The 23,083-nt window shown below is 63.3% G+C and overlaps 1 protein-coding gene across 3 annotated transcripts in view; it reads left to right on the forward strand.

Annotated features, from left to right (window-relative positions):
• CLUH (clustered mitochondria homolog) overlaps positions 1-22,646 on the forward strand; it is a 42,075-nt gene extending 19,429 nt beyond the window's left edge. For all 3 annotated transcript variants that reach the window (XM_068154887.1, XM_068154888.1, XM_068154886.1), the window contains exons 8-26: positions 961-1,108; positions 1,782-1,874; positions 3,360-4,054; positions 5,436-5,653; positions 6,114-6,218; positions 7,225-7,325; positions 8,637-8,789; positions 9,228-9,290; positions 9,841-10,085; positions 10,756-10,840; positions 12,376-12,529; positions 13,220-13,359; positions 13,472-13,552; positions 14,055-14,180; positions 14,851-14,972; positions 15,893-15,986; positions 17,066-17,200; positions 19,392-19,465; positions 20,671-22,646. In XM_068154887.1, coding sequence (XP_068010988.1) covers positions 961-1,108; positions 1,782-1,874; positions 3,360-4,054; positions 5,436-5,653; positions 6,114-6,218; positions 7,225-7,325; positions 8,637-8,789; positions 9,228-9,290; positions 9,841-10,085; positions 10,756-10,840; positions 12,376-12,529; positions 13,220-13,359; positions 13,472-13,552; positions 14,055-14,180; positions 14,851-14,972; positions 15,893-15,986; positions 17,066-17,200; positions 19,392-19,465; positions 20,671-20,839 — 3,001 coding nt within the window. In that variant the 3' untranslated portion in view covers positions 20,840-22,646. The remainder of the gene's footprint in view (positions 1-960; positions 1,109-1,781; positions 1,875-3,359; positions 4,055-5,435; positions 5,654-6,113; positions 6,219-7,224; positions 7,326-8,636; positions 8,790-9,227; positions 9,291-9,840; positions 10,086-10,755; positions 10,841-12,375; positions 12,530-13,219; positions 13,360-13,471; positions 13,553-14,054; positions 14,181-14,850; positions 14,973-15,892; positions 15,987-17,065; positions 17,201-19,391; positions 19,466-20,670) is intronic.
• The last annotated feature ends 437 nt before the right edge of the window (positions 22,647-23,083 follow it).

A 23,083-nucleotide genomic window follows, 5' to 3' on the forward strand; every position in this document is an offset into this window, starting at 1 on the left:
TCTGGCCACTTAGAAATGATTGCCCTGATTGGGCCAGCAGTAAACACAGAGGAGGCTGCAGCACCTGCTGAGAGCAGGCAGAGCCACCAGGGGCAGCTCCCTTCTCCACTCCAGAGGGGCTGGGGGCTGGTTTGTCCCCTCTGTGTGAGAGCTGAGGCCAGGCTGGTTTGTGTGGAGTGGTGTGAGAGCTGAGGCCAGGCTGGTTTGTGCCCTGTGTGGAGTGGTGTGAGAGCTGAGGCCAGGCTGGTCTGTCTCTGTGTGGAGTGGTGTGAGAGCTGAGGCCAGGCTGGTTTGTCTCCCATGTGGAGTGGTGTGAGAGCTGAGGCCAGGCTGGTTTGTGCCCTGTGTGAGAGCTGAGGCCAGGCTGGTTTGTGTGGAGTGGTGTGAGAGCTGAGGCCAGGCTGGTTTGTCTCCCATGTGGAGTGGTGTGAGAGCTGAGGCCAGGCTGGTTTGTCCCCTGTGGAGTGGTGTGAGAGCTGAGGCCAGGCTGGTTTGTCCCCTGTGTGGAGTGGTGTGAGAGCTGAGGCCAGGCTGGTTTGTCCCCTGTGTGGAGTGGTGTGAGAGCTGAGGCCAGGCTGGTTTGTGTCCCATGTGGAGTGGTGTGAGAGCTGAGGCCAGGCTGGTTTGTGCCCTGTGTGGAGTGGTGTGAGAGCTGAGGCCAGGCTGGGAGGGGGCATCCTCTGCCTCCTGAGTACTAGAGGGTGCTGCTGGGGGTCTCTGGTGGTACAGCTGAGGCTAAAAGTGGGAAAAGGAGCTGGGAAAGCCCAGGTGGTGCTGCAGGCTGCTGCTGGTGCCAGCTGCTCACCCTGGGGCCAGCACAGGCTCAGTCCAAGTGCTGAGTGCTGCCCCTGAGGCCTGGGCTTGTGTGTCGTGAGCTGATCTTGCAGCAGAGGGAAGAACTCTCTCAGAACAGAAAGAAATCTTCCTCTGGCAAACATCTGCTTGTGTTCTCCCCCCCAGGGTTCAGAGGCACCCCTTTGAGAGGATAGCTACCCCCTTCCAGGTGTACAGCTGGACGGCCCCGCAGGCAGAGCACGCCATGGACTGCGTCCGGGCAGAGGATGCTTACACCTCTAGGCTGGGCTATGAGGAGCACATACCTGGACAGGTACTGGTCCTGCTGCTGCCAGCTGCGCTGGGAACCCCCCAGCTTCTAACAAGTAGGCCTCTGGTATTAGTTGGAAGGGGTTTGCTCCTCGAGGGAATGCTCCCTGGAGGCCTCTCCCTGCTGGGGCTGTGCTGCTCAGGCTGCAGTTCCCCAGGCACATCAGGCTCTGAGGGGAGCAGCTCCTGCCTGGGTGCTTAGAAATCCCAGGTCCTGGCTCTGAGTGCTGCTGCACAGAAGGCAGAGGGCTCCTCCATGCCACTCAGGCCTGCAGCAGCTCTTCTGTCTCTGAGCAGACTGTGCCAGGGGCTTCAGCTGCAGCTTCACAGCATCAAACCTTACAGGCTGAGAGCGGTGCAGAGCTGTAACAGCTGCCCATGGGTGGCTGGCTGCCTGCAGTGTGACCACACCAGACCTGCACCATGCTCCTCCAGGGCCAGGAGGCTGCTCTCAGTCACTGCCCTGCAGGAGCTGGGCTAATGCAGGCTCTGTGCCAGGCTGCTGCTGAATGAAGTCTGCTCATGAGGAGTGCTCGTTCCTGCAGTCAGTTCACTTCTGAGCTCCACAGCAGCCTGAATTCTTGCCCCTTCCCCTCCCCTCTCTCACTGAATGCCTTGTCAGGCAGAGCCCCTTCCTGCACCATGCAGTGCCTCCCACAAGGCTTTGACTCTTTCAGACCAGAGACTGGAACGAGGAGCTGCAGACCACCCGGGAGCTGCCGCGCAAGAACCTGCCCGAGAGGCTGCTGAGGGAGAGAGCCATTTTCAAGGTGACTCCCACAGCCCCTTCCCTGCTGCCCCTGGCACAGCACAGCTGGCACAGCACAGCTGGCACAGCACAGCTGGGCACTTCCCCTGGGCCACCCTTTAGAAGCTGCCAGAGGAGGATGCCTGCTGGCAGACTCGGGGCTCCTGGTCCCTCTCACACATCTGCCCTCTGCTCCCACCCCCACGGGGAGGAATTGCTCTCCTTGACCCCAGGGCAGCCACCTGCTCATCCCCTGTGCTGCCTGAGCCAGTCCTGGCTGGGAGGAACAGGGCAGGGGCCACCTAAGCCCTCTTCTGCTGAGAGCCAGTGAGCCTGAGCTGTGCTTGTCCCGAATGAGCTCCTGGAGCTTGTGTCCAAGCCAGCAGCCAGGCTCACAGAAGGCCAAGGCAGCTGCTGGAATGTTTCTCTGGTCAAGGTCTGTGGGGAAGTTTTCCAAGGTCCAGTCTAGAACTGCCACACCCAGCTTGCTCTCCACCTCACCATGAGGAGGAACTTCTGCACTGTGAGGGTCACAGAGCCCTGGAGCAGGCTGTGGAGTCTCCTTCTCTGGAGCCTTTCCAGCCCCCTCTGGATGTGTTCCTGTGGGACCTGTGCTGGATTCTAGGCTCCTGCTCTGGCAGGGGGCTTGGACTTAGTGATCTCTCCCCCTCTGCTGCACTCTGGTGAGGCCCCACCTGGAGCTCTGCGTCTAGTTCTGGAGCTTCTGTGCCAGGAAGGCTCTGGAGGTGCTGGAAGGTGCCCAGAGAAGGGCCACGAGGATGAGCAGAGGGCTGGAGCTGCTCTGCTATGGAAACAGGCTGAGGGAGTTGGGGTTGTGCAGGCTGGAGAGGAGGAGGCTCTGAGGAGACCTCATTGTGGCCTTCCAGGATCTGCAGGGGGCTACAGGAAAGCTGGGGAGGGACTTTTGAGGCTGTCAGGGAGGGATAGGACTGGGGGGAATGGAGCAGAGCTAGAAATGGGGAGACTGAGATTGGATGTGAGGAAGAAGTTGTTCCCCAGGAGGGTGGTGAGAGCCTGGCACAGGCTGCCCAGGGAGGTGGTGGAAGCCTCCTGCCTGGAGGTGTTTGCAGCCAGGCTGGAGGTGGCTGTGAGCAACCTGCTGTGGTGTGAGGTGTCCCTGCCCATGGCAGGGGGTTGGAGCTGGCTGAGCCTTGAGGTCCCTTCCACCCCTGACATTTCCATGACTGATTCCCTGCTCCCCAGGGCTCCCTCTCACCCCCTGCACTCCCGTGGCCAGTTCCCTGCTCCCCAGGGGTCCCTCTCACCCCCTGCACTCCCATAGCTGGTTCCCTGCTCCCCAGGGGTCCCTCTCACCCCAGACTCTCCCGTGGCCGGCTCCCTGCTCCCCAGGGGTCCCTCTCACCCCCGGCACTCCCATGGCCGGCTCCCTGCTCTCGCTGGGTCCCTCCCCGCCGGCTCTCCCGTGGCTCCCGGCTCTGCCCCTCTCCTTGGCGGCGCTGAGCCCCGTGCCGCCGGCTGCCCGCAGGTGCACAGCGACTTCACGGCGGCGGCCACGCGGGGGGCGATGGCGGTGATCGACGGCAACGTCATGGCCATCAACCCCAGCGAGGAGACCAAGATGCAGATGTTCATCTGGAACAACATCTTCTTCAGCCTGGGCTTCGACGTGCGCGACCACTACAAGGACTTCGGGGGGGACGTGGCCGCCTACGTGGCCCCCACCAACGACCTCAACGGCGTGCGGACCTACAACGCCGTGGACGTGGAGGGGCTCTACACGCTGGGGACGGTGGTGGTGGACTACAGAGGCTACAGGGTGACGGCTCAGTCCATCATCCCCGGCATCCTGGAGCGGGAGCAGGAGCAGAGCGTCATCTACGGCTCCATAGACTTCGGCAAGACGGTGGTCTCGCACCCCAAGTACCTGGAGCTGCTGGAGAAGACCAGCAGGCCGCTGAAGATCCAGAAGCACAGGGTGCTGAACGACAAGAGCGAGGAGGTGGAGCTGTGCTCCTCGGTGGAGTGCAAGGGCATCATCGGCAACGACGGCCGGCACTACATCCTCGACCTGCTCCGCACCTTCCCCCCCGACCTCAACTTCCTGCCCGTGGAAGGGGAGGAGATGCCCGCCGAGTGCAGGAAGATGGGCTTCCCCAAGCAGCACAGGCACAAGCTCTGCTGCCTGCGCCAGGAGCTGGTGGATGCCTTCGTGGAGCACAGGTGAGCTGAGCTCCCTCCTCCCTCTGGCCGCCGGCCGAGGCAGCGCCGCGCTGCAGGCTGCCCGGGGCGGCCCAGCGGAGCCCCCGGGAGCGGGCAGCTCAGCTCCCTTCTGCAGGGCTGAGAGGTGAAGCTGGGGTTCTGAGGGGCTTTGTAGTCTCCAGAGCTCCAGAATCAGGCAGCTCAGCTCCCTTCTGCAGGGCTGAGAGGGGAAGGTGGGGTTCTGAGGGGCTTTGTAGTCTCCAGAGCTCCAGAAGTGGGCAGCTCACTTCCCTTCTGCAGGGCTGTGCAGTGGCAGTCATAGAGCCTTACTGAGAGGTGAAGGTGGAGTTCTAAGTGGCTTTGTAGTCTCCAGAGCTCCAGAAGTGGGCAGCTCAGTCCCCTTCTGCAGGGCTGCACAGGGACAATGATAGAGCCTTACTGAGAGGTGAAGGTGGAGTTCTTGAGGGCCTTGCAGGGGCTCTTGAGGGGCTTTTCAGTCTCCAGAGCTGCTTTGGTTCTTTCCTGCCCCAACACATGCAAGTTGTATCCCTGCAGACACTCTGTGCACCTGATGGCTAGGGAATGGGAAGGATTTAGCTCCTTGAGGCTCTCCAGCTGTCTTGACTGCTGCCTTTCTTCCTGAAGGCTGAGAAAAGTTAGCTGTGGGAGCTGCTGTGGGCACTTTGTGGTGGGCTGGGGTGGTGCTTGGCTGGCTGAGCACAGGCAGGGAAGCAGGAGCTCTGCAGGCAGGACAAGCCAAGTCCTGTGGTGATGTTAATGCTCTTGCTTCCAAGGGGAAGGGCTGCAGGTGCTCTGCTCTCACAGATGGGCAGAGGCTGTGCTGTGCTTGCTGGGGAGAGGAGCCCTGCAGTGGCTGAGGGAGGAGCCCTGGCGGCTGAGCAGCCAGTCCCGCAGCCGGCGCCCTGCCCGGCGCACCGCCTGCCGCAGGCAGCCTCTGCTGGGCCCCGGGACAGCTTCCAGACCAGCAGCCTGCAGGACCGGGGCTGTGGGGTGCTGCTGCTGCTGCTCCTTGGCTAGCACAACCTGGCCCTCTCTCTGCTGAGGTCTGCTGGCAGGATTGCTGCTGGTCTGAGCTGTCTGGTCCTGTGCAGCTGGCAGCAGAAGCTTCCCGAGCTGGCTGCTGGCTGTGGAAAGCAATTTGTAACCTCTGCAAGGAGATTTGCTCCCCATTGTGATGGGTAATGGACACCCACTTGTTGTTTTGCTGCTCCTGATAAGCTAATGACCTGGGAAAGCTCCTGGGAAGAGGGTGCCCAGTGCTGCCTTGCCACAGGGAAGCTGTGTGGTCTGTAATGCCAGCCGGGGAGGCTTGCCCTGGCAGGGCAGCAGTGACCCTCTTGGACTCTCCTGCATCCTGAATTCCTCTTCTCCTTCACTGTAGGTATCTCTTATTCATGAAGCTGGCTGCACTGCAGCTGATGCAGCAGAAAGCCAGCAAGCAGGAGAGCTCTGGGGCTCTGGAGAATGGCTCCTCTGCAGAGAATGGCTCTGCAGACAGCGAGAGGCCTGAGCCCGAGGAGGGCAAGGTGGAGGAGAATGTGACTGGGCTGGAGCAGGTGAAGGAGCTCGCTGAGACCATTGCCTCTGACGATGGAGCAGGTATTTCACCCTCAGCAGGCCTCAGCAGCAGCCCAGGCCTCCTGCCCCAGCTGGGGGGCTGTCACTGGTGGGAGCTGAGCCAGCCTGGGGTGGGTGGTGGTTGCTAAGCAGGCCAGGCACTGGCTGCCTCTGGCTCTTTGCATGGAGCCATTCACACACCCTGGGGGCTGGCTGGGTGGGTGTCTCTGAAGGCAGCAGCCCAGCAGCTCTGCCCTGAGAGCAGGAGCCTGGCAGCAGGCTGGGCTGGGGGGGTCACTGGCCAGGGCTGGGCTGCCAGGGGCCTGGTGTGGCAGAAGGGAGCAGGCGCTGGCAGGGCCGGGCAGCGCGCAGCGCAGGCAGCTCTGGGGAGCATTGTCTCCAACATCTGAGCTTATCATTGTCTGGAGTCCATCTTCATTTGTATTCTGTTCCCCTTCCTGAAGTCCTCATGCATTTGTATTCTGCTCCCTCCCTGCTCCAGTGGATCCCAAGAGCAGGGAAGTGATTCGGAACGCGTGCAAGGCCGTGGGCTCCATCAGCGACACCTCCTTCGACATCCGCTTCAACCCGGACATCTTCTCTCCAGGTAGGTGTCCAGAGAGCTGGCTGTGCCCTCCCTCAGGCTCTGCAGCCAAGGAAATCCCCCTGCTGTTGTGGAGCCAGGAGCATAGCTGGCTGGGCACGGTGCAGGCCTCTCCACGAGGCACAAGGAGAGGGAAGGGTAACGGACTGCAGCGCTCCAGCTGGCTCCCAGCGCGGCACCCGGGGGAGGCCTGCCCCTCGCTGCCAGGAGGCTTCCTGCCATTCTCCAGCATCCCAGCTGCTAGGCCACATGAAAAGGAGGAGAGGGAGGGGGGGAGGAAATTAATTTGATCCTAAGGTAATAGCTTACAGACAGAAAAGAGCAGTTGGAGTTGGAACTGCTGCTGGGCGGAGGGCAGGGACTGGTTGAGTAAGGTGGTGGTGTGCAGGTCACGGTGCCCTTCCTGAGGCAGGCCTCAGCTGCATGCTGCTGCTGCTGCTTCCCATGGCTGGAATCAGTGGGTTTGTCATTTGGAAGCACAGAAGCAGCCCCCAGGCTGTGGGGGGGGGGGAATACCAAGGCTGTGTGCGTGCAGCTCGCAGCAGAAGGGCTGTGCAGTTGGCTTCAGCTTGCAGTAAAGGCCTCAGCAGGAGCCTGCCAGGGCTGCTTCAGCACCAGCTCTGCAGCTAGAACTTGAAGCCTGATTTTCATTTTGGTGTGCAAAGGGCCCTTGAGTGTCTGGCACCTGAGCTGTTTGCTGGTCCAGCCACTGGAGCATTGCCACTCCAGTCTGTCCAGGTGACTCTTGGCACTGGCAGCAGGCAGAGCACTTTGCAGTGGCCAGAGCAGCGTTCAGGCTGTGAACAGCTCTGTTGGGAATGGGTGAGGGGGAAGGACCCAGCAGAGCAGCTCAGGCTCCTTCCAGTGAAACAGGTGAAGCAGAGGACTTCCTGAAGAAGCACCTTGAACCCCAGGGAGGCAGAATCACTCTGCCTGCTCTTCCCTTGTGCTGTCTGTACTGCTCTCTGCCCCAGCTCACCTTCCATGCTCTCCTCTCCTGCTCTCCTAGGTGTTCGTTTTCCTGAGTCTAGCAAGGAGGAGGTGCAGGATCAGAAGCAGTTGCTGAAGGATGCTGCTGCCTTCTTGCTGTCCTGCCAGATCCCAGGTTTGGTAAGGAGCTGAGGCCCAGCAGTCATGTGCCCCCCTTCAGAGCTCCCCTGAGGCTGGGCCCTCCTGTGCCATGGGGCACCGGTGGTGAAGCCTGGTGAGCAGCACACACCACACACCTCTGCTGCCAGCAGGAGGGGGAGGAACTTCCCCACTCTTCCCACCTCAGCCCAGCTCAGGGCTTGGGCACTGGTAATTGTCAGCTATTGCTAAGTCTGGGCCAACAGAGACCACATCAGTCACCCTCCCTGGCCCTGGGCCTCCTGCACAGCTTACTGTGCTGCCTGGCCCTGGCTGTGACTCAGTTGGTGACTAAGGTTTTGGAGGGAACTGGGGATCTGCTCTAACCAACATCTGCAGTGAAAGCTGCCTCCTGTGAGTCCCAGGCATCCTGGGTGCTCACCCCTGCCCCTGCCTCAGTAAGAGCTACCAAGGCTCTCTCCAAACTGCCTGTGTCAGAGCAGGCACTGGCAGGGTCAAAGTGGTGACCTCCCCTCCAAGAGGCTGCTGGTCTGACCTGGGAGGGGATTGTCCTTGCTGGGAAGTTTCCTCTGAGCTCTAAATCCAGCAGTTTTGTAGTCAGCATGATCTTTCAGACCAGCTGCTTAGCCTTCCAATAAAACAGAGGAGGAGTGAATCAGCAGAGGCCTTGGGGACTGAGTGGTGTTTTGTAAGGTGGTTGGCACACTGGGGAGTGAGCCCCAAATGCTGCAGCAGCAGAGTGAGGGCAGGGCACAGCCAGCTGCTCTGTGTGTCACAGAGGGCTGCTCCATGACAGCAGCTCAGTGACTTTATCAGCTCTGCAGCACAGCTGCAGAGGCAAGTGCCAAGGCCCCTTATCAGCCAAGGAGCACAACTCCCTGGGGCATTTCACTGCAAGTGGGTTCAGGTGGTGGCTGTCAGATCCTTAGAGGAGGTTGAGCCTGCTGGTTCCACAGGTTAGCTCAGCCATGGCAGAGGGAAGGTGGCTCCAGAGCCCCAGGAGTGCTCAGAGCCCCTGCTCTGAGGCTGGAGGTCAGGCACCCCCCTCTCTGTGCCAGGCACCCCCCTCTCTGTGCTGGGCAGCCTGATCTGGTTGAGGATGCCCCTGCTTGCTGCAGAAGGGCTTGGCCTGGGTGACCTTTGGGGGTCCCTTGCACCCCAGACCACGCTGTGGCTCTGTTCTGTCACTGCTGGACACCATCACAGCCTCCACTGCCTCCCTGGGCTGCCCAGGGTGTGCTGCCCCCTTGGATGCAGTCCTCTGTGCCAAAGACACTCTGCCTGTCTCCTGGGGGCCTGCCCTCAGTGAGCAGAGCTGCACACCCCCTGCAGGTGAAGGACTGCCTGGACCACAGCGTGCTGCCCATGGATGGAGCTACCCTGGCAGAGGCCATGCACCAGCGGGGCATCAACATGCGCTACCTGGGCAAGGTCCTCAGCTTCATCACCAGGACCCCTGGGCGTGCCCAGCTGGATCACATCTTTGTAAGCATCAGGGCTGGCCTCAGGCTGGCAGCTGGCAGCTCCCCTGGCAGGGTCTGCCCTGGGTGGGTTCCAGCTTGGGCAGCTGGCTGCTCCCTGTGAAGAGCAGGCGGAGGGAGCAGGGCCTGCAAGTGGTGGATGGGGAGTTTGGCTCCCCAGCCCTTAGTGCCTGCCCTGCTGTGCAGGGGCTGGAGTGCACAGAGCAGTGCCTCAGGCACTCCCAGGTGCCACAGCTGGACCTGGAGCCCTGCACTGGTTGTGCTCCATGCAGGCTCTGGGTGCAGCTGGAAGGTGGTGTGGGCGCAGGGCTGTGCCTGCCTGGGGGCTCTTCCCTGTGCTGCAGGGGCAGAGCCTCTGCTGCAGATCCTGGGGAGAGCCCCTTGAAGAGCAGCAGTGCTGCCTGCTGCTGCCAGCTGACTCTTGCTCCCTCTTCCCTGGCAGAAAATAGGCATCAGCGAGCTGATCACCCGCTCGGCGAAGCACATCTTCAAGACCTACCTCCAGGTAGGGCCTGGGGCTGCCCTCTCGCCCTCTGCCTCCCCCCTGCCCACTCCTGGCCACAGGGAGCTGCTGGGGCCTGGCTCTCCAGAGGCAGGGCTGGGGGGCTGCTGAGCAGCAGGAAGTCTGAGCTGTTAGTGCTGCACTAGGTGCAGCCTGAGCTGAGGGAAACAGCTTCCCCCGGAGCCCCCTGCCCAGGGAGGAGCCCCTCCTGGGGCAGGATGAAGGCCTCTCAGTGTGAAGTCCCAGCCTCTTCTCCTCCCAGGGCCTTTGGCTCTCAGGCAGTGTTGCTTTTGCCCTCTGAGAGGCTTCAGTTGCTTCACCACAGCATCCTCCTCCTCCTGCCTCTGTCCCAGCCTCAGCTGCACTTCCTGGAGTCCCTCTCCCAGCTGCAGCCCTGAGTGGGACTGGCTGCTTGTGTGTGTGGAGGGACAGATTGACCTCTTGGACCTACATCATCCTTCCTTCCCCTCTCCTGGCAGCCTCTCCTGCTGCTGTGTGTGCTGGGGGTGAGAGCAGAGCCTGAGAGCTGGTGCTGTCTGATGTCTCTCTGCAGGGTGTGGAGCTCTCAGGTCTGTCAGCAGCCATCAGCCACTTCCTCAACTGCTTTCTGAGCTCCTTTCCAAACCCCATTGCCCATCTCCCAGCTGATGAGCTGGTCTCCAAGAAGAAGAACAAGAAGAGGAAAAACAGGAACCTTGGCAATGCTGATAACACTGCCTGGGCCAGCATGACCCCTCAGGAGCTCTGGAAGAACATTTGCTCTGAAGCAAAGAACTACTTTGACTTCAGCCTTGAATGGTAAGCAGAGCACACTGCCCTCCCCTGTGCCTGGCCCCTCCCCAGGTGGCTGTGGCTCTCACTGCTCTTTTAGGAGCTGCCTTTGGGACTGGTTGAATGGAAACTTCAGCTCCTGAGGGAGGTCTGCAGGCTTAGAGTAGAAGGAAATCAGGCAGGGAGCAGTGGGAGGGAAGTGTAACTGAAACTTGAAATGAAATGTGTGAGGCAAAGGCAGGGAGGAGAGCCAGAGGGGGAAGGGAACCCTCCCAGGGTGGTGCAGGGGGAGCAGCAGGCAAGAGCTGCAGGGGTGCAGCCAGAAGGGATCTGTCAGTGGAGATGGTGGGGCAGGCTGGAGGGAGCCTGGGTGCCAAAGGGGAGGGCAGCTTCTGCATCTGAAACAGAGGTGGTGATTGAGCCTGCTGGGAGGTGCAGGCAGGCAGTGAGAAGCTGGAAGCAGAAGCAGGGTGTCCCCAGGAAGAGCCATGGCTGGCTGGGTGAGGCAGGAGCAGCCTCCAGAGCAGGGGCAGCTTCTGCCTCAGCCCAGCTCACCCCTGGGACTGCTGAGCAGCTCTGGCAGCATCCACAGACCCTCAGCAAGCACTGAGCTGTGCAGGGACCTTCAGGCAGAGCAGGGGCATGTCCTTGAGCAGCAGATCACCTGGGAGCTGAGGCTGGGCTGTGCTTTTTGCAGTGAGAATGCTGACCAAGCAGCTGAGGTGTACAACCTCCAGAAGATCACCCTGCTGCGGGAGATCTCCCTCAAAACTGGAGTGCAGGTGAGAGCCACAGCTTCCCCCTGTCCCTTCCCCTCACCCTGGGGTGCAGGTGAGAGCCACAGCTTCCCTCTGTCCCTTCCCCTCACCCTGGGGTGCAGGTGAGAGCCACAGCTTCCCTCCCTCCCTTCCCCTCACCCTGGGGTGCAGGGCAGAGCCACAGCTTCCCTCTGTCCCTTCCCCTCACCCTGGGGTGCAGGTGAGAGCCACAGCTTCCCTCTGTCCCTTCCCCTCCCCCTGGGGTGCAGGTGAGAGCCACAGCTTCCCTCTGTCCCTCTCAAACCCCCACAGTCCCCCTGGAGGAATTCCCAGGAGGGATTGGAGGGGAGGGCCAAGGGGGCAGCCCTGGGGTGTGAGGAGAGTGCAGGAGCCCAGGAGCTCTGGGTGTGAGGGGAGCTGGGCTGGCAGAGGGGCAGGCTGGGAGAGCAGTGCTGCTGAGGAGGTTAATGTTCCAGGCTGACTTAGTGCTGCCTCCTCATCTGGCTGCCTGCAGGATGCTCCTCTCCTCCTGGGTGGTAGATAAGCTATTGGCCTCCCAGCCTCCTGGGTGGGTTTGTCAGTATGAAGTTCAATAAACAATACCCCCCCCCAGCCTCTGCTGAGGTGATTGCAGAGCATCCCCAGCTCAGCAGACTTGATCTCAGCCCAGGGGCCCTGGGGTGGTTCTCCCACCCATCTGTGTTGGGGGTAAAGAGCTTGCTTCTGAGGGCAGGCTGTGTGAAGCCAGGACACTGCTGGGCTGAAGAGCAGCCAGTGGGTTTAGCTGGCAGAGCTGAACTCTCCTGCAGCTAACCAGGAGCAGTCCCTGCCCCAGGCACACAACCACAGAGCTGCCAGGGCTGGGAGGGAGCTCAAGGCTCAGCCAGCTCCAAGCCCCTGCCAGGGGCAGGGACAGCTCACAGCACAGCAGGCTGCCCAGAGCCACCTCCAGCCTGGCCTCAGTGAGCCCTGGGGGCTCTCCTGGGTGAGTGTGGAGACAAAGAGCAGTGGGAGATGGAAACCTTCAGCTCCCCAGGCACGGGTCACAAAGAACAGGGAAGAGAAGAGAGCTCTCCCAGCAGGAGAGCTGCACTGCTGGACCAGGAGCAGTGCTCTGGTCCTAGGACACGGGCAGCAGAGCCAGACTGGAGCAGGGGAGGGTCTGGATGAGGCACTTAGTAAGTGGCCACTGGGATGTGCTGCCCAGGGAGGTGGTGGAGTCCCCACCCCTGGAGGGGTTCCATAAAGCCTTGGCTGTGGCACTTGGAGCCAAGGCTGAGTTGTCAGGAGGTGTTGGGTGAGAGGTAATAAAAACCTGAGGGTCTCTGAGGCCTCTGCCAGCCTGGGTGCTTCTGTGCTCTCACCACCTGCAGTGCCCTCCTCCCAGCCCTGGCCCCAGCTGGTGCTGCAGCAGGGGCTCTGACCTGCAGGCTCCTGTGCCCAGCAGCTGTGCAGGTGGTGCCCAGCAGCTGTGCAGGTGGTGCCCAGCAGCTGTGCAGGTGGTGCCCAGCAGCTGTGCAGGTGGTGCCCAGCAGCTGTGGTGTGTTTGGTCCCTGCAGATCCTGCTGAAGGAGTACAACTTTGACAACAGGCACAAGCCAACCTTCACAGAGGAGGACATCCTCAACATCTTCCCTGTGGTGAAGCATGTGAACCCCAAAGCCTCAGATGCTTTCCACTTCTTCCAGAGCGGGCAAGCAAAGGTTCAGCAAGGTACAGCCCCGGCAGGGCCTCTGCCTGCCCGGGCAGCTGCTGGAGGGAGGAGGAGCAGAGGGTGGGAGGAGGAGCAGAGGGTGTGTGGCACAGCCACTGCCAGCCACAGGCTGGGCTGGGTCGGAAGGGAGCTCTCAAGGCCGCCCAGCCCAAGCCCCCTGGAGTCAGCAGTGACCTCTGCAGCCTGAGCCCCACAGCCCCTGCCCTGCAGTGCTGCCAGGGGTGGGCAGCTCCCCCCTCTCACCACCCTCACTGGCAAACATCTCTCCCTTCTCTCCAGTCTGAGCCTCCCTCTCTGAGTTCAGGCCATCAGCCCTTGTCCTCAAGGCTCAAACCTCTGTCCCAGGCTTTCTGATGGAGCCCTGAAAGGCCACCAGAAGCTCTCCTTGTATGCTTTAACCCTTAGACATGAGAGCTGCTTTGCCCCCACATAAAATCACCCTGCCTCCACTCCCCACTCTGGTAGAGGATCATGGCCTGGAGCAGCAACTGGCTGTGAAGTCACCTACAGGGACCCAGGCTGGCTGCAGGGTGGCTGCAGGGTGGCTGCAGGGTGGCAGTTTCCTCCTGCCAGCCTCAGCCCTTGCCCAGGCAGTGGCTGCTGGAGGTCAGAGGACCCCTGCAGTGCCCCCCCCAGCAGAGGCAGGGTTGGTTGGCACCCAGACATCCTGCCCCCCCAACCCCTTGCAGGTTTCTTGAAGGAGGGCTGTGAGCTCATCAATGAAGCCTTAAACCTGTTCAACAATGTGTATGGTGCTATGCATGTGGAAATCTGTGCCTGCCTGAGGCTGCTGGCTCGACTCAACTACATCATGGGGGATTACTCAGAGGTAAGCAGGGCCTGGGCAGGGGCTGCTCACTCCTCCTGCCTGCCCACCCCCGCTCCTGCCTCGCTCAGGAGCCCTCTGTGTGACTGCCCTTGGGTCTCTCTGCCCTGCCCAGGCCTTAAGCAATCAGCAGAAGGCGGTGCTAATGAGCGAGAGGGTGCTGGGCATCGAGCACCCCAACACCATCCAGGAATACGTGAGTAAGGCTGCTGGGGGCAGCAGCACCTCCTGGCTCCCCCCTCCTGCCCTCTCTCAGCCTGGCTGTGTCTGGAAGGCAGCTGCAGCCCTCCCCCTGCAGCCCTGCTCTTCCCCCAGGCCCGGCAGAGGTTCTGGTTCTGATGGTTTGCACCCTGAGGCCCTTGGGGTCTGCGCCGGGAGGCTGCAGGGGGCCAGGGCTTGTCAGCTGGGGGCAGGAGGTGCTGCCTGCCTGCTGGCTCTTCACTTGTGTTCAGTAATTCTGTGGGCTCTGCCCTGGCCTGAGAGAACTCCCCATCAGAAAGTGGGAGACAGCTGGGGCAGCCCTGCAGGGCCCCTGGGGGTGGGGGAGGGAGGCAGATGAACCGCTCCAGCCGTGGGCCTGCCCCGGGGCTGGCAACCCTCTGCTGAACCGCACCAGGCAGAGCTTTTGGTCTGTGTGGGGCTGAGGGCAGGAGCTGAGCAGAGAGGGCAGGGCCTGATGCTGGGTCCCTGTGCTGCAGATGCACCTTGCCCTGTACTGCTTTGCAAACAGCCAGCTCTCCACGGCGCTCAGCCTGCTGTACCGCGCTCGCTACCTCATGCTGCTGGTCTTCGGGGAGGACCACCCAGAAATGGCCCTCTTGGATGTGAGTACTCCTGCCCAGCCCTCAGGGGCCTCACCTCTGGGCCTGGGCACACCACACACACCCTGCTTGGCCCTCCCTGGGTCGCTGCTGGCCTTTCCTCTGGGGGTGGTGGAACACTGGAACAGGTTGCCCAGGGAGGTGGTTGAGGCTCCTTCCCTGGAGGTGACTGAAGGTGAGGCTGGACAGGGCCCTGGGCAGCCTGCTCTAGGTGGGGGTGTCCCTGCTGACTGGGGGCAGGTCAGACTGGATGACCTTTGGAGGCCCCTTCCAGCCCAGCCCATTCTGTGGTGACCAAGGGCTGGGAAGCTGAGCCAGGCTGTGGGGCTGGAGACCACTGGGACACCGAGGGTGGGGGCTGAGGCCTGCAGGCCCTGAGCAGGTTCCTTCCTTTAGCCTGGCCCTGTGAGCTCCTGGTCTCTTGTCTGGCTCCTTTGCACCGAGCTCCTGAAGGGAAGGGAAGGGAAGGGGAGTCTCCTGGCAGCCTTTGAGCTGGGGGGGTGGCTGCTGGGGGTGCTGGGGGGGGGGGTGGCGGCTGCTGGGGGGAGGTTGTGGCTGCTGGGGGGATGTGGCTGCTGCAGCCTTTCCAAGCAGGGGGAGGCCCTGTCTGGCCCTGCTGTTCTGGAGCACTGACTGCAGTGTGGCTCTGCCCTTGCCTGACTTGTGTGTGCAGAACAACATTGGCCTGGTGCTGCACGGGGTGATGGAGTACGACCTCTCCCTCCGCTTCCTGGAGAACGCCCTGGCCATCAGCTCCAAGTACCACGGCTCCAAGTCTCTGAAGGTTGCACTGAGGTGAGGCAGGGGAGGGGGCTGGGTGGGCTACATCCCACCCCCTGCTCTGATCAGAGGGCTCTGAGCTGCCTGTGTCCTGGCCTGGGGCCCCCGGGAGGCCGCGGTGCAGCATCCGGGGTGGTTGGCTTGGTGGTGCCCAGCTGTGGGAGCTGCTGGAGTGCTGCTTGCCCCAGGGGGCGCCAGGATGAGCCTGCTCCCTGTGGGCTCTCAGCAGGAAGATGTGTGTGGGGTGGAGGCTGGAGGGGGAGGCTGAGATGGGATTGCTCTGGAGCCTGGGAGCAGGCAGCTGCGTGCCAGAGCTCTCTGTCTGTGCCCCCCCAGCCTGTACAGAGCCCCAGCCCAGGCTGTGCTGCCGTCTGTCCCCCCCAGGCTGTGCTGCTGTCTGTGCCCCCCCAGGCTGTGCTGCTGTCTGTGCCCCCCCAGCCTGTCCCAGAGCCCCAGCCCAGGCTGTGCTGCTGTCTGTCCCCCCCAGGCTGTGCTGCTGTCTGTGCCCCCCCAGCCTGTCCCAGAGCCCCAGCCCAGGCTGTGCTGCTGTCTGTCCCCCCCAGGCTGTGCTGCTGTCTGTCCCCCCCAGCCCAGGCTGTGCTGCTGTCTGTCCCCCCCAGCCCAGGCTGTGCTGCTGTCTGTGCCCCCCCAGCCCAGGCTGTGCTGCTGTCTGTGCCCCCCCAGCCCAGGCTGTGCTGCTGTCTGTCCCCCCCAGGCTGTGCTGCTGTCTGTGCCCCCCAGCCTGTACAGAGCCCCAGCCCAGGGCAGCGTCAGCCCCAGCGTGGGGTGGGCAGAAGGCACCCCTGGGCTCTGGCTCCTTTCCCACTGTGTGGAGGCTTTCAGCCTGGCCCTGGGCAGGTGAAGGCCATGGCTGCTGTGGTGCAGAGCTGTCTCTGCTCCGTGCCTGTCCCTCTGAGGCCTCCTCCCTCCCTCAGCCACCACTTGGTCGCCCGTGTGTACGAGAGCAAGGCGGAGTTCCGCTCGGCGCTGCAGCACGAGAAGGAAGGTTACACCATCTACAAAAACCAGGTGAGGAGCCTGCCCTGCCCCCTGGGGCCTGCCCCCTGGGGCCTGCCCCTTCCCTGCCCCAGCAGAGCAGGGCCTGGAGCCTGGGGCCAGCTCTGAGCAGGCAGCAGGGAATGTCCTTTGTAGGGCTGGGGCAGAGCTGCTGCCCTGTGCCGAGCTCTGTCCTGCTGCCAGCCTCCTGCCGCCTCCTGCAGCTTTGTTCTCGCTGTGCCTTGTGCTGGGCAGAAGCTTCTGCTGGTGCCAGGGCACTCAGAGCTGCTGTGTGCTGGGCACTGTTTGCAGGACCTGCCCTTTGTATGCCAGCCCCAGCAGAGCTTGGAGCCCAGCTGCTCCACGGGCAGCAGCTCCTCCGGCTCGCAGCCCTGTGCCGTGCCCCAGCCCTGGGTCTGCCCCAGCCCTGGGTCTGCCCCAGCAGCTCTGCCCCAGCCCTGGGTCTGCCCCAGCAGCTCTGCCCCAGCCCTAGCTCTGCCCCAGCAGCTCTGCCCCAGCCCTAGCTCTGCCCCAGCAGCTCTGCCCCAGCAGCTCTGCCCCAGCAGCTCTGCCCCAGCAGCTCTGCCCCAGCCCTAGCTCTGCCCCAGCAGCTCTGCCCCAGCCCTAGCTCTGCCCCAGCAGCTCTGCCCCAGCCCTAGCTCTGCCCCAGCAGCTGTGTCCCAGCCCTAGCTCTGCCCCAGCAGCTCTGCCCCAGCCCTAGCTCTGCCCCAGCAGCTGTGTCCCAGCAGGTCTGCAGCTGTGACTCAGGGCTGCCTGGCAGCCTGCTGGGGGATGCTGCTCACCCTGCAGGCCTGCTCCTGCCCGCTGGGGCTGTGCCAGCCTGACAGGCAGGCTCCTGGAGCAGCCTCTGTGTTTGGGTGGAAGGCTGGGGGGTGCAGGGCAGCGCTGAGGAGTTTCTGTGAGGCTGTTGAGCCAGCAGGGAGCAGGAGGGGGCCTGCCGTGGGCACTGCCATGGGGCTGCCATGGGGCTGCCGTGGGGCTGCTGTTGGGCTTGCCGTGGGGGCCGCCATGGGCCCTGCCGTGGGGCTGCCGTGGTCTGTGTCGGTGATTCGTTGTCTGGGGCTCTGTTCCCCTCCTCTCTCCCTGCCCAGCTCGGAGAGCACCACGAGAAGACCAAAGAGAGCTCGGAGTACCTGAAGTACCTGACCCAGCAGGCCGTGGCCCTGCAGCGCACCATGAACGAGATCTACAAGAACGGCTCCAACGCCAACATCGTGCCCCTGAAGGTACCCAGGCTGGGGCAGCGGGCACAGCCCCCTGCCGGCACAGCCCCCTGCCGGCACAGCCCCCTGCCGGCACAGCCCCCTGCCGGCACGGCCCCCTGCCGGCACAGCCCCCTGCCGGCACGGCCCCCTGCCGGCACAGCCCCCTGCCGGCACGGCCCCCTGCCGGCACGGCCCCCTGCCGGCACGGCCCCCTGCCCGCACGGCCCCCTGCCGGCACGGCCCCCTGCCGGCACGGCCCCCTGCCCGCACGGCCCCCTGCCGGCACGGCCCCCTGCCGGCACGGCCCCCTGCCCGCACGGCCCCCTGCCCGCGCAGCCCCCTGCCGGCACGGCCCCCTGCCGGCACGGCCCCCTGCCCCCGCGGCCCCCTGCCGGCACAGCCCCCTGCCCGCACAGCCCCCTGCCCGCACAGCCCCCTGCCGCCCTGACCCCCTGCCCGCACAGCCCCCTGCCCGCACAGCCCCCTGCCGCCCTGACCCCCTGCCCGCACAGCCCCCTGCCCGCACAGCCCCCTGCCCGCACAGCCCCCTGCCGCCCTGACCCCCTGCCCGCACAGCCCCCTGCCCGCACAGCCCCCTGCCCGCACAGCCCCCTGCCGCCCTGACCCCCTGCCCGCACAGCCCCCTGCCCGCACAGCCCCCTGCCGCCTGCTCCTCAAGGACACCTGGGCACAGGCCTGCAGATGCTGCCTGGCCAGGAGGTGCTGGTGCCAGCTGCAGAGCCTCCATGGGCAGGAGGTGCTGGTGCCAGCTGCAGAGCCTCCATGGGCAGGAGGTGCTGGTGCCAGCTGCAGACCCTCCATGGGCAGCAGGACCCTGCAGAGGCTCAGAGAGCTTGGGCTGGACCTTTGCCCTTCCCCTTCTGAGCAGAGCTCCTCTGGGCTCTTCCTCCTGAGCCCCCTGAGTGCAGCAGCTGCGTTGCAGGAGACCCAGGGCAGGTGCCCAGGAGGTGCTGGGCAGTGCAGGGGCCTGGCACACCTCTGCTCAAGCCTGGCCCCCCCCAGCAGGGCTCTTGGTTCTGCTCCCCAGCACCTTGTGGTGTGGGGAGGATGGGCAGCAGAGCCCTGCCCCACCCTGCCCCGCCCTGCCCCGCCCCCTGTGGAGCAGGGCCAGGCTGAGGCCTCTTGGGCCAGCCCCAGCTGCTCTTATCTGCCCCTGCAGCTGCAGCTCCTCTGTGCCAGCCCCACTGTGGCACGTGGAGGGGAGCACCCAGCAGCTCCTCTGCTGCTGCTGGGGGTGCTGGGGGTGCTGGCCCTGCCCTGCCCTGCACCAGCAGCTGCCTGGGGACCAGGATCCAGCAGGTTGGGCAGGAGGCCCCCAGCTGCAGAGTCCCTGCTAGAAGGGACTCCTGCTCTGCAAGGAGGGGGTTGGGTTTCTTCCCTGGGCAGAGCTGGGCAGCAGCTGGCAGCAGCTGGAGGGTCCTGAACCAAGGCAATGGCCAAGTCCAGGAGGCAGAGCCCAGCTAAGGGCTCAAGCCCTGAACCAGTGGGTCAAGACTCCACCCTGGCTACAGCACTGGGAGGAGACAAAGAAACCTAACCAGGCACCTGGGCACTGCAGGAGCTGGCACCTCCTCTGCAGGCACCTGAGCTGTGTGGGCACTGCAGGAGCTGGCACCTCCTCTGCAGGCACCTGAGCTGTGTGGGCACTGCAGGAGCTGGCACCTCCTCTGCAGGCACCTGAGCTGTGTGGGCACTGCAGGAGCTGGCACCTCCTCTGCAGGCACCTGAGCTCTGTGGGCACTGCAGGAGCTGGCACCTCCTCTGCAGGCACCTGAGCTGTGTGGGCACTGCAGGAGCTGGCACCTCCTCTGCAGGCACCTGAGCTCTGTGGGCACTGCAGGAGCTGGCACCTCCTCTGCAGGCACCTGAGCTCTGTGGGCACTGCAGGAGCTGGCACCTCCTCTGCAGGCACCTGAGCTCTGTGGGCACTGCAGGAGCTGGCACCTCCTCTGCAGCCACCTGAGCTGTGTGGGCAGTGCTCCCCTCGGAGGGGAGGTCACCCCCAGGGTCTGGCTGGGCACCTCTGGATGCTGCTTTCCAGCTGAGGGGCACAAGGAGGCAGAGAACAGAGCCTGTGCCAGCTGCCTGTGCCCCAGGAGGCCTCAGCTGCTCAGGCTGTCGGTGTCTGGAGCTGCTTAGGAGCTGTGAGTTGTGTCTGGGTTTTGACTTTGCCTCTCTCCCTCTCCTGCAGTTCACAGCTCCCAGCATGGCCAGTGTCCTGGAGCAGCTCAACATTATCAATGGGATTCTCTTCATTCCACTAAGGTAGAGTGAAGCCCCGGGGGGCAGAGCTGGAGGCTTGGCTTAGCTTTGCTGCTGGGGCAGCAGAACCCCCTGCCTGCTTCCCTGGCAGGGAGTCCCAGGCCCAGCCTCTGCCCTCAGCCAGCTCAGAGGCTCCCTGCTGCAGAAAGGCTGCTGGGTGCTGCTGGGTGCCCTGCAGGCTCCCTGAGCACTGCTGAGGGGATGCCCTGCAGGGCCCTCAGTGGCACTCAAGCACCTGCCTGGGGGAACACTGCACAGATCATCAGGAGTCCCTCCCCAGCCTGCAGCCCTCAGCAGCAAGCTGACCTCCCCCAGGCTGCCCTCTGGAGCTGAGGGCATCAGGCACCTGCCCTGCAGAGCTGGTGGAGCTCTGGGCAAGGTCACCACTCTGTGCCTTGCCCCCTGGCTCTCTCTGGAAGCAGCCAGGAGCTCACCTCTCCCCTCCTCACCTCCTCAGCCCATGCCCCCAGCAGCAGTGGCATTCCTCTGCTCACCTCCATGTGCAGGGGGGAGGGGGTGGGGCACAGGCAGCGGTCTCTGCCCAGCAGGGAGGAGCAGCCCTGGCTCTGCCCCAGCCCAGGCTGCTCAGCAGGGCAGGGGCTGGAAGCACATCTTGAGGGGCTCCTGCCCCAGCCCTGCAGGGTTTGTTTGCAGGGAGCACTGCTACTGGCCCTGATCCTCCTCATCCTCATCCAGACCACTCTAAGCAGCACCACTCCTGGAAATGTTTGGCTTTTTCCCCCACTCTGAGTTGTCTCTCAGGCTTTTGGTTGAAAGTTTGAGTTGTGGGGGGAGGGAGAGCTGAGCTGGGGCTGTGTCTTCTGGGGCTATCAACACTCACCCCCTGGCCACTCCAGGGCCAGGTCCTGGGCCCCCTTGGTTCACAACCAGAGGGCAAGCCAAGCCCCTGGCCCTGCTCAGGGGTTGCTGGCTCCTGGCAGAAGAGGGCAGGCTCACAGAATCCTTATGGCTCAGGCTGGAAGGGAGCTCAGAGCTCCTCTCCTCCAACCTCCCCCCCGTGCCCAGGGACACCTCTCAGCCAGACTCAGCTGCTCAGGGCCTCATCCAGCCTGGCCTTGAACCCCCCAGGGCAGGAGGCAGCCACAGCCTCCCTGGGCAGCCTGTTCAGAGCCTCCCCCTCTTGCCCACCACCTGTCCCTGTGCTCCCCCCCCGCTAATGCTTGCTCCCCTCCTGCTTGCCCCTCCAGCCAAAAAGACTTGGAGAACCTGAAGGCAGAGGTGCAGCGCCGCCAGCAGCTCCAGGAGAGCCTGAAGAGTGGTGAGCAGCTGGAGCCAGAGGACAAAGCTGGGGAGGAGAAGGAGGCTGAGCCAAGCAAGCCTGCTGCTGAGATCCCCTTAACACAGAGCTCTGCTTAAGGTGTACCTCGCCCACCGACACCACCAACCAAACAAGTGTAAAGCTCCCTGCTCCGCCTCTGCCCCCCGGGGGCTGGGGGCCCCTGGGGAGCAGCTCCTCCTCTTTTTGACAATGTTATTGCACTGGTACAATGAATACACAATGCAAAGAACTAAGCTGAGAGCTGTATCTGTCTGAGCGGGGCTTGGCTGCGGGCGGAGGGCCAGGAGGCCGCGGCTGCCGCCCGCCCCCCTCTGTGTGTGTGGCTGCTGCCTGGGTGTGTGCCTGGCCGCCTCCTCCTCCTCCTCTTCTTTCTACTCTGTACAGAAGCAATTCCAAACCCACTGGCTCCAGGCTTGTGACATTTCTCAGGTCATTTTTATGTTGACTTAAGGACACTGCTTTGCTCAGCCAGTACAAAGCCAGCCCCCTCCTGCCCCCACCCCCCTGCCCTCCGCTGCTCAGCAGTCTCCTGCCCTGGTGGATTCCAAGCCAAAAGGTGGAGTTGCTTTTCCCCCCTCCCTTGCCCCAGCCTGGTTGGTGCTGGGGGGAAGCCAGCAGCCCTCTGTGTGTGGCTCAGCTGCCCTGCAGCCAGCTGGAGGGGGCAGGGCTGGGGGTGTTCAGCATTGTCTGCAGCAGGAGCCAGCCCTCCTTCTGCTTTCACCCTTTGGGGCTGGTGTGGTTGTGGTTTGTTTTCTACTCTTGGTGGCAGGTGGGCATTTCAGGGGGGGTTTGTAACATTCACATTCTAATTTTGGAGGTAAAAGCTATAGCTAGAGATATATAGAGCTAGAGAGAGATATATGCTACTGCCAGCCCCCCCGAGGCTCTGGGGGTGCTGCATCCAAAGAGGGGAGGGCTGGCTGCTGGAAACGCACACAACTGTCCCTGGGATGGACACCCCAGTGCCTAGCACAGCCTGGCACTGCCACCCACAGCCTGGCAGTGCCACCCCCCCGGGGCTGCACCACAGGGACTGAGCAGGAGGCTGGGGCCCTGTTACAAGAAGGGGAGCAGGAGGAGAGGAACAGAAGCAGGGGTGGGGGCTCACTGCTAGCAGCCCCTGGCCCAGGGGGGGCAAGCTGGGGCAGGCTGGGCTCACACCTGAACCTGCCAGGCTGTGGGGAGGGAGTTTAAATGAGAACTGAACCCCCCCAGCACCCTGCTGCCTCCCTCCTTTTGCACTCTGGCTCAGGATGGGTGCCAGAGGAGCTCCATTGCTGGCAATGGACGTTGCTGCCATGGCAGACGCCACTCGCCCGAGCCTGCTGCCCCCTCCCTTCCACACACATCCCCCGGTGGCTGTCCACGGCCAGCGGCTGCTCCCCTGGCCGCAGCCGGCCCGGGGCGGGTAGGAGGTGGCCCCTGCAGGCCGTGCTGTGCCGACAGTTGAATGTCCTCTGCAGACAGCTCCAGCTGTGGAACGCCCAGGGCTAGCGCCCAGCCCCTCGCTCCTGCCCAGCCCCTCGCTCCTGCCCAGCCCCTCGCTCCTGCCCCCTCTCCCGGGCCCTCCCCTCTGCTAATTGGCCTTGCTGCTTTTACTGACCCTCTGGAGAAGCTGTGCCGTCCCCAAGCCCTCTGCCCTCCGTCCCCTGCCCTGCACCACAGCTACCTGTAACCCCGGGGGGGAGGGGGAGGGAGCAGCCTCCACGGGGGTCGCGGTGGTGGTGAAGCAGGAGGAGTCCTTTGCTGCAAAGAACTTGCTCCCAAGTAGAGAGATTCTGACTGTCCTGGAAAGCAATCAATAAATGACTTCAGTGCATCTTTCCTACAAGATTTCCTTTCTTTTCCTGGTGTCTTTCAGTCCATTAAAAGCTTTTTAAACTATTCTGGGTATTGATTTGGTTTCTTTACAGTTTGGAGCCTGGCACTGGCTGCCCTTCACCTGCACAGCAGCACCAGAGCCTCCTCTTGGCAGGGGGGAACAGGGCTCAGTGCCCCTCCTGGTGCCCCTCTGCCTGCAGGGGCTTCTCCCCTGCCCCAGCTGCCCCTCCTCAGCGATGCTGACAGCTGGGCTTGGTTCACTGAGCACCTGGGGGGCTCCTGGAGCCTTTCAGCCCACGCTGTGGCCACTGGAACAGTGAGCTGCACATTCCCATCCCCTTCCTCTGACACACTGCTCCTGGGCACAAAAGGGTTGCCTCCAAAAGTCCAGTAGTGAAACTAGGACCAGAACCAGCCCAGCAACCCCCAGACCACAGAACCAGGAACCAGCCTCTTGTGTCCACAGCTGCTCCAGAGGAGCTGCTGCTCCATCCTGCTGA

Source organism: Melanerpes formicivorus, unplaced genomic scaffold (assembly GCF_026170545.1).
Source record: "Melanerpes formicivorus ecotype bairdi unplaced genomic scaffold, bMelFor1.0.p_v2 SCAF_29, whole genome shotgun sequence".
NCBI classification, from domain to species: Eukaryota; Metazoa; Chordata; class Aves; order Piciformes; family Picidae; genus Melanerpes; species Melanerpes formicivorus.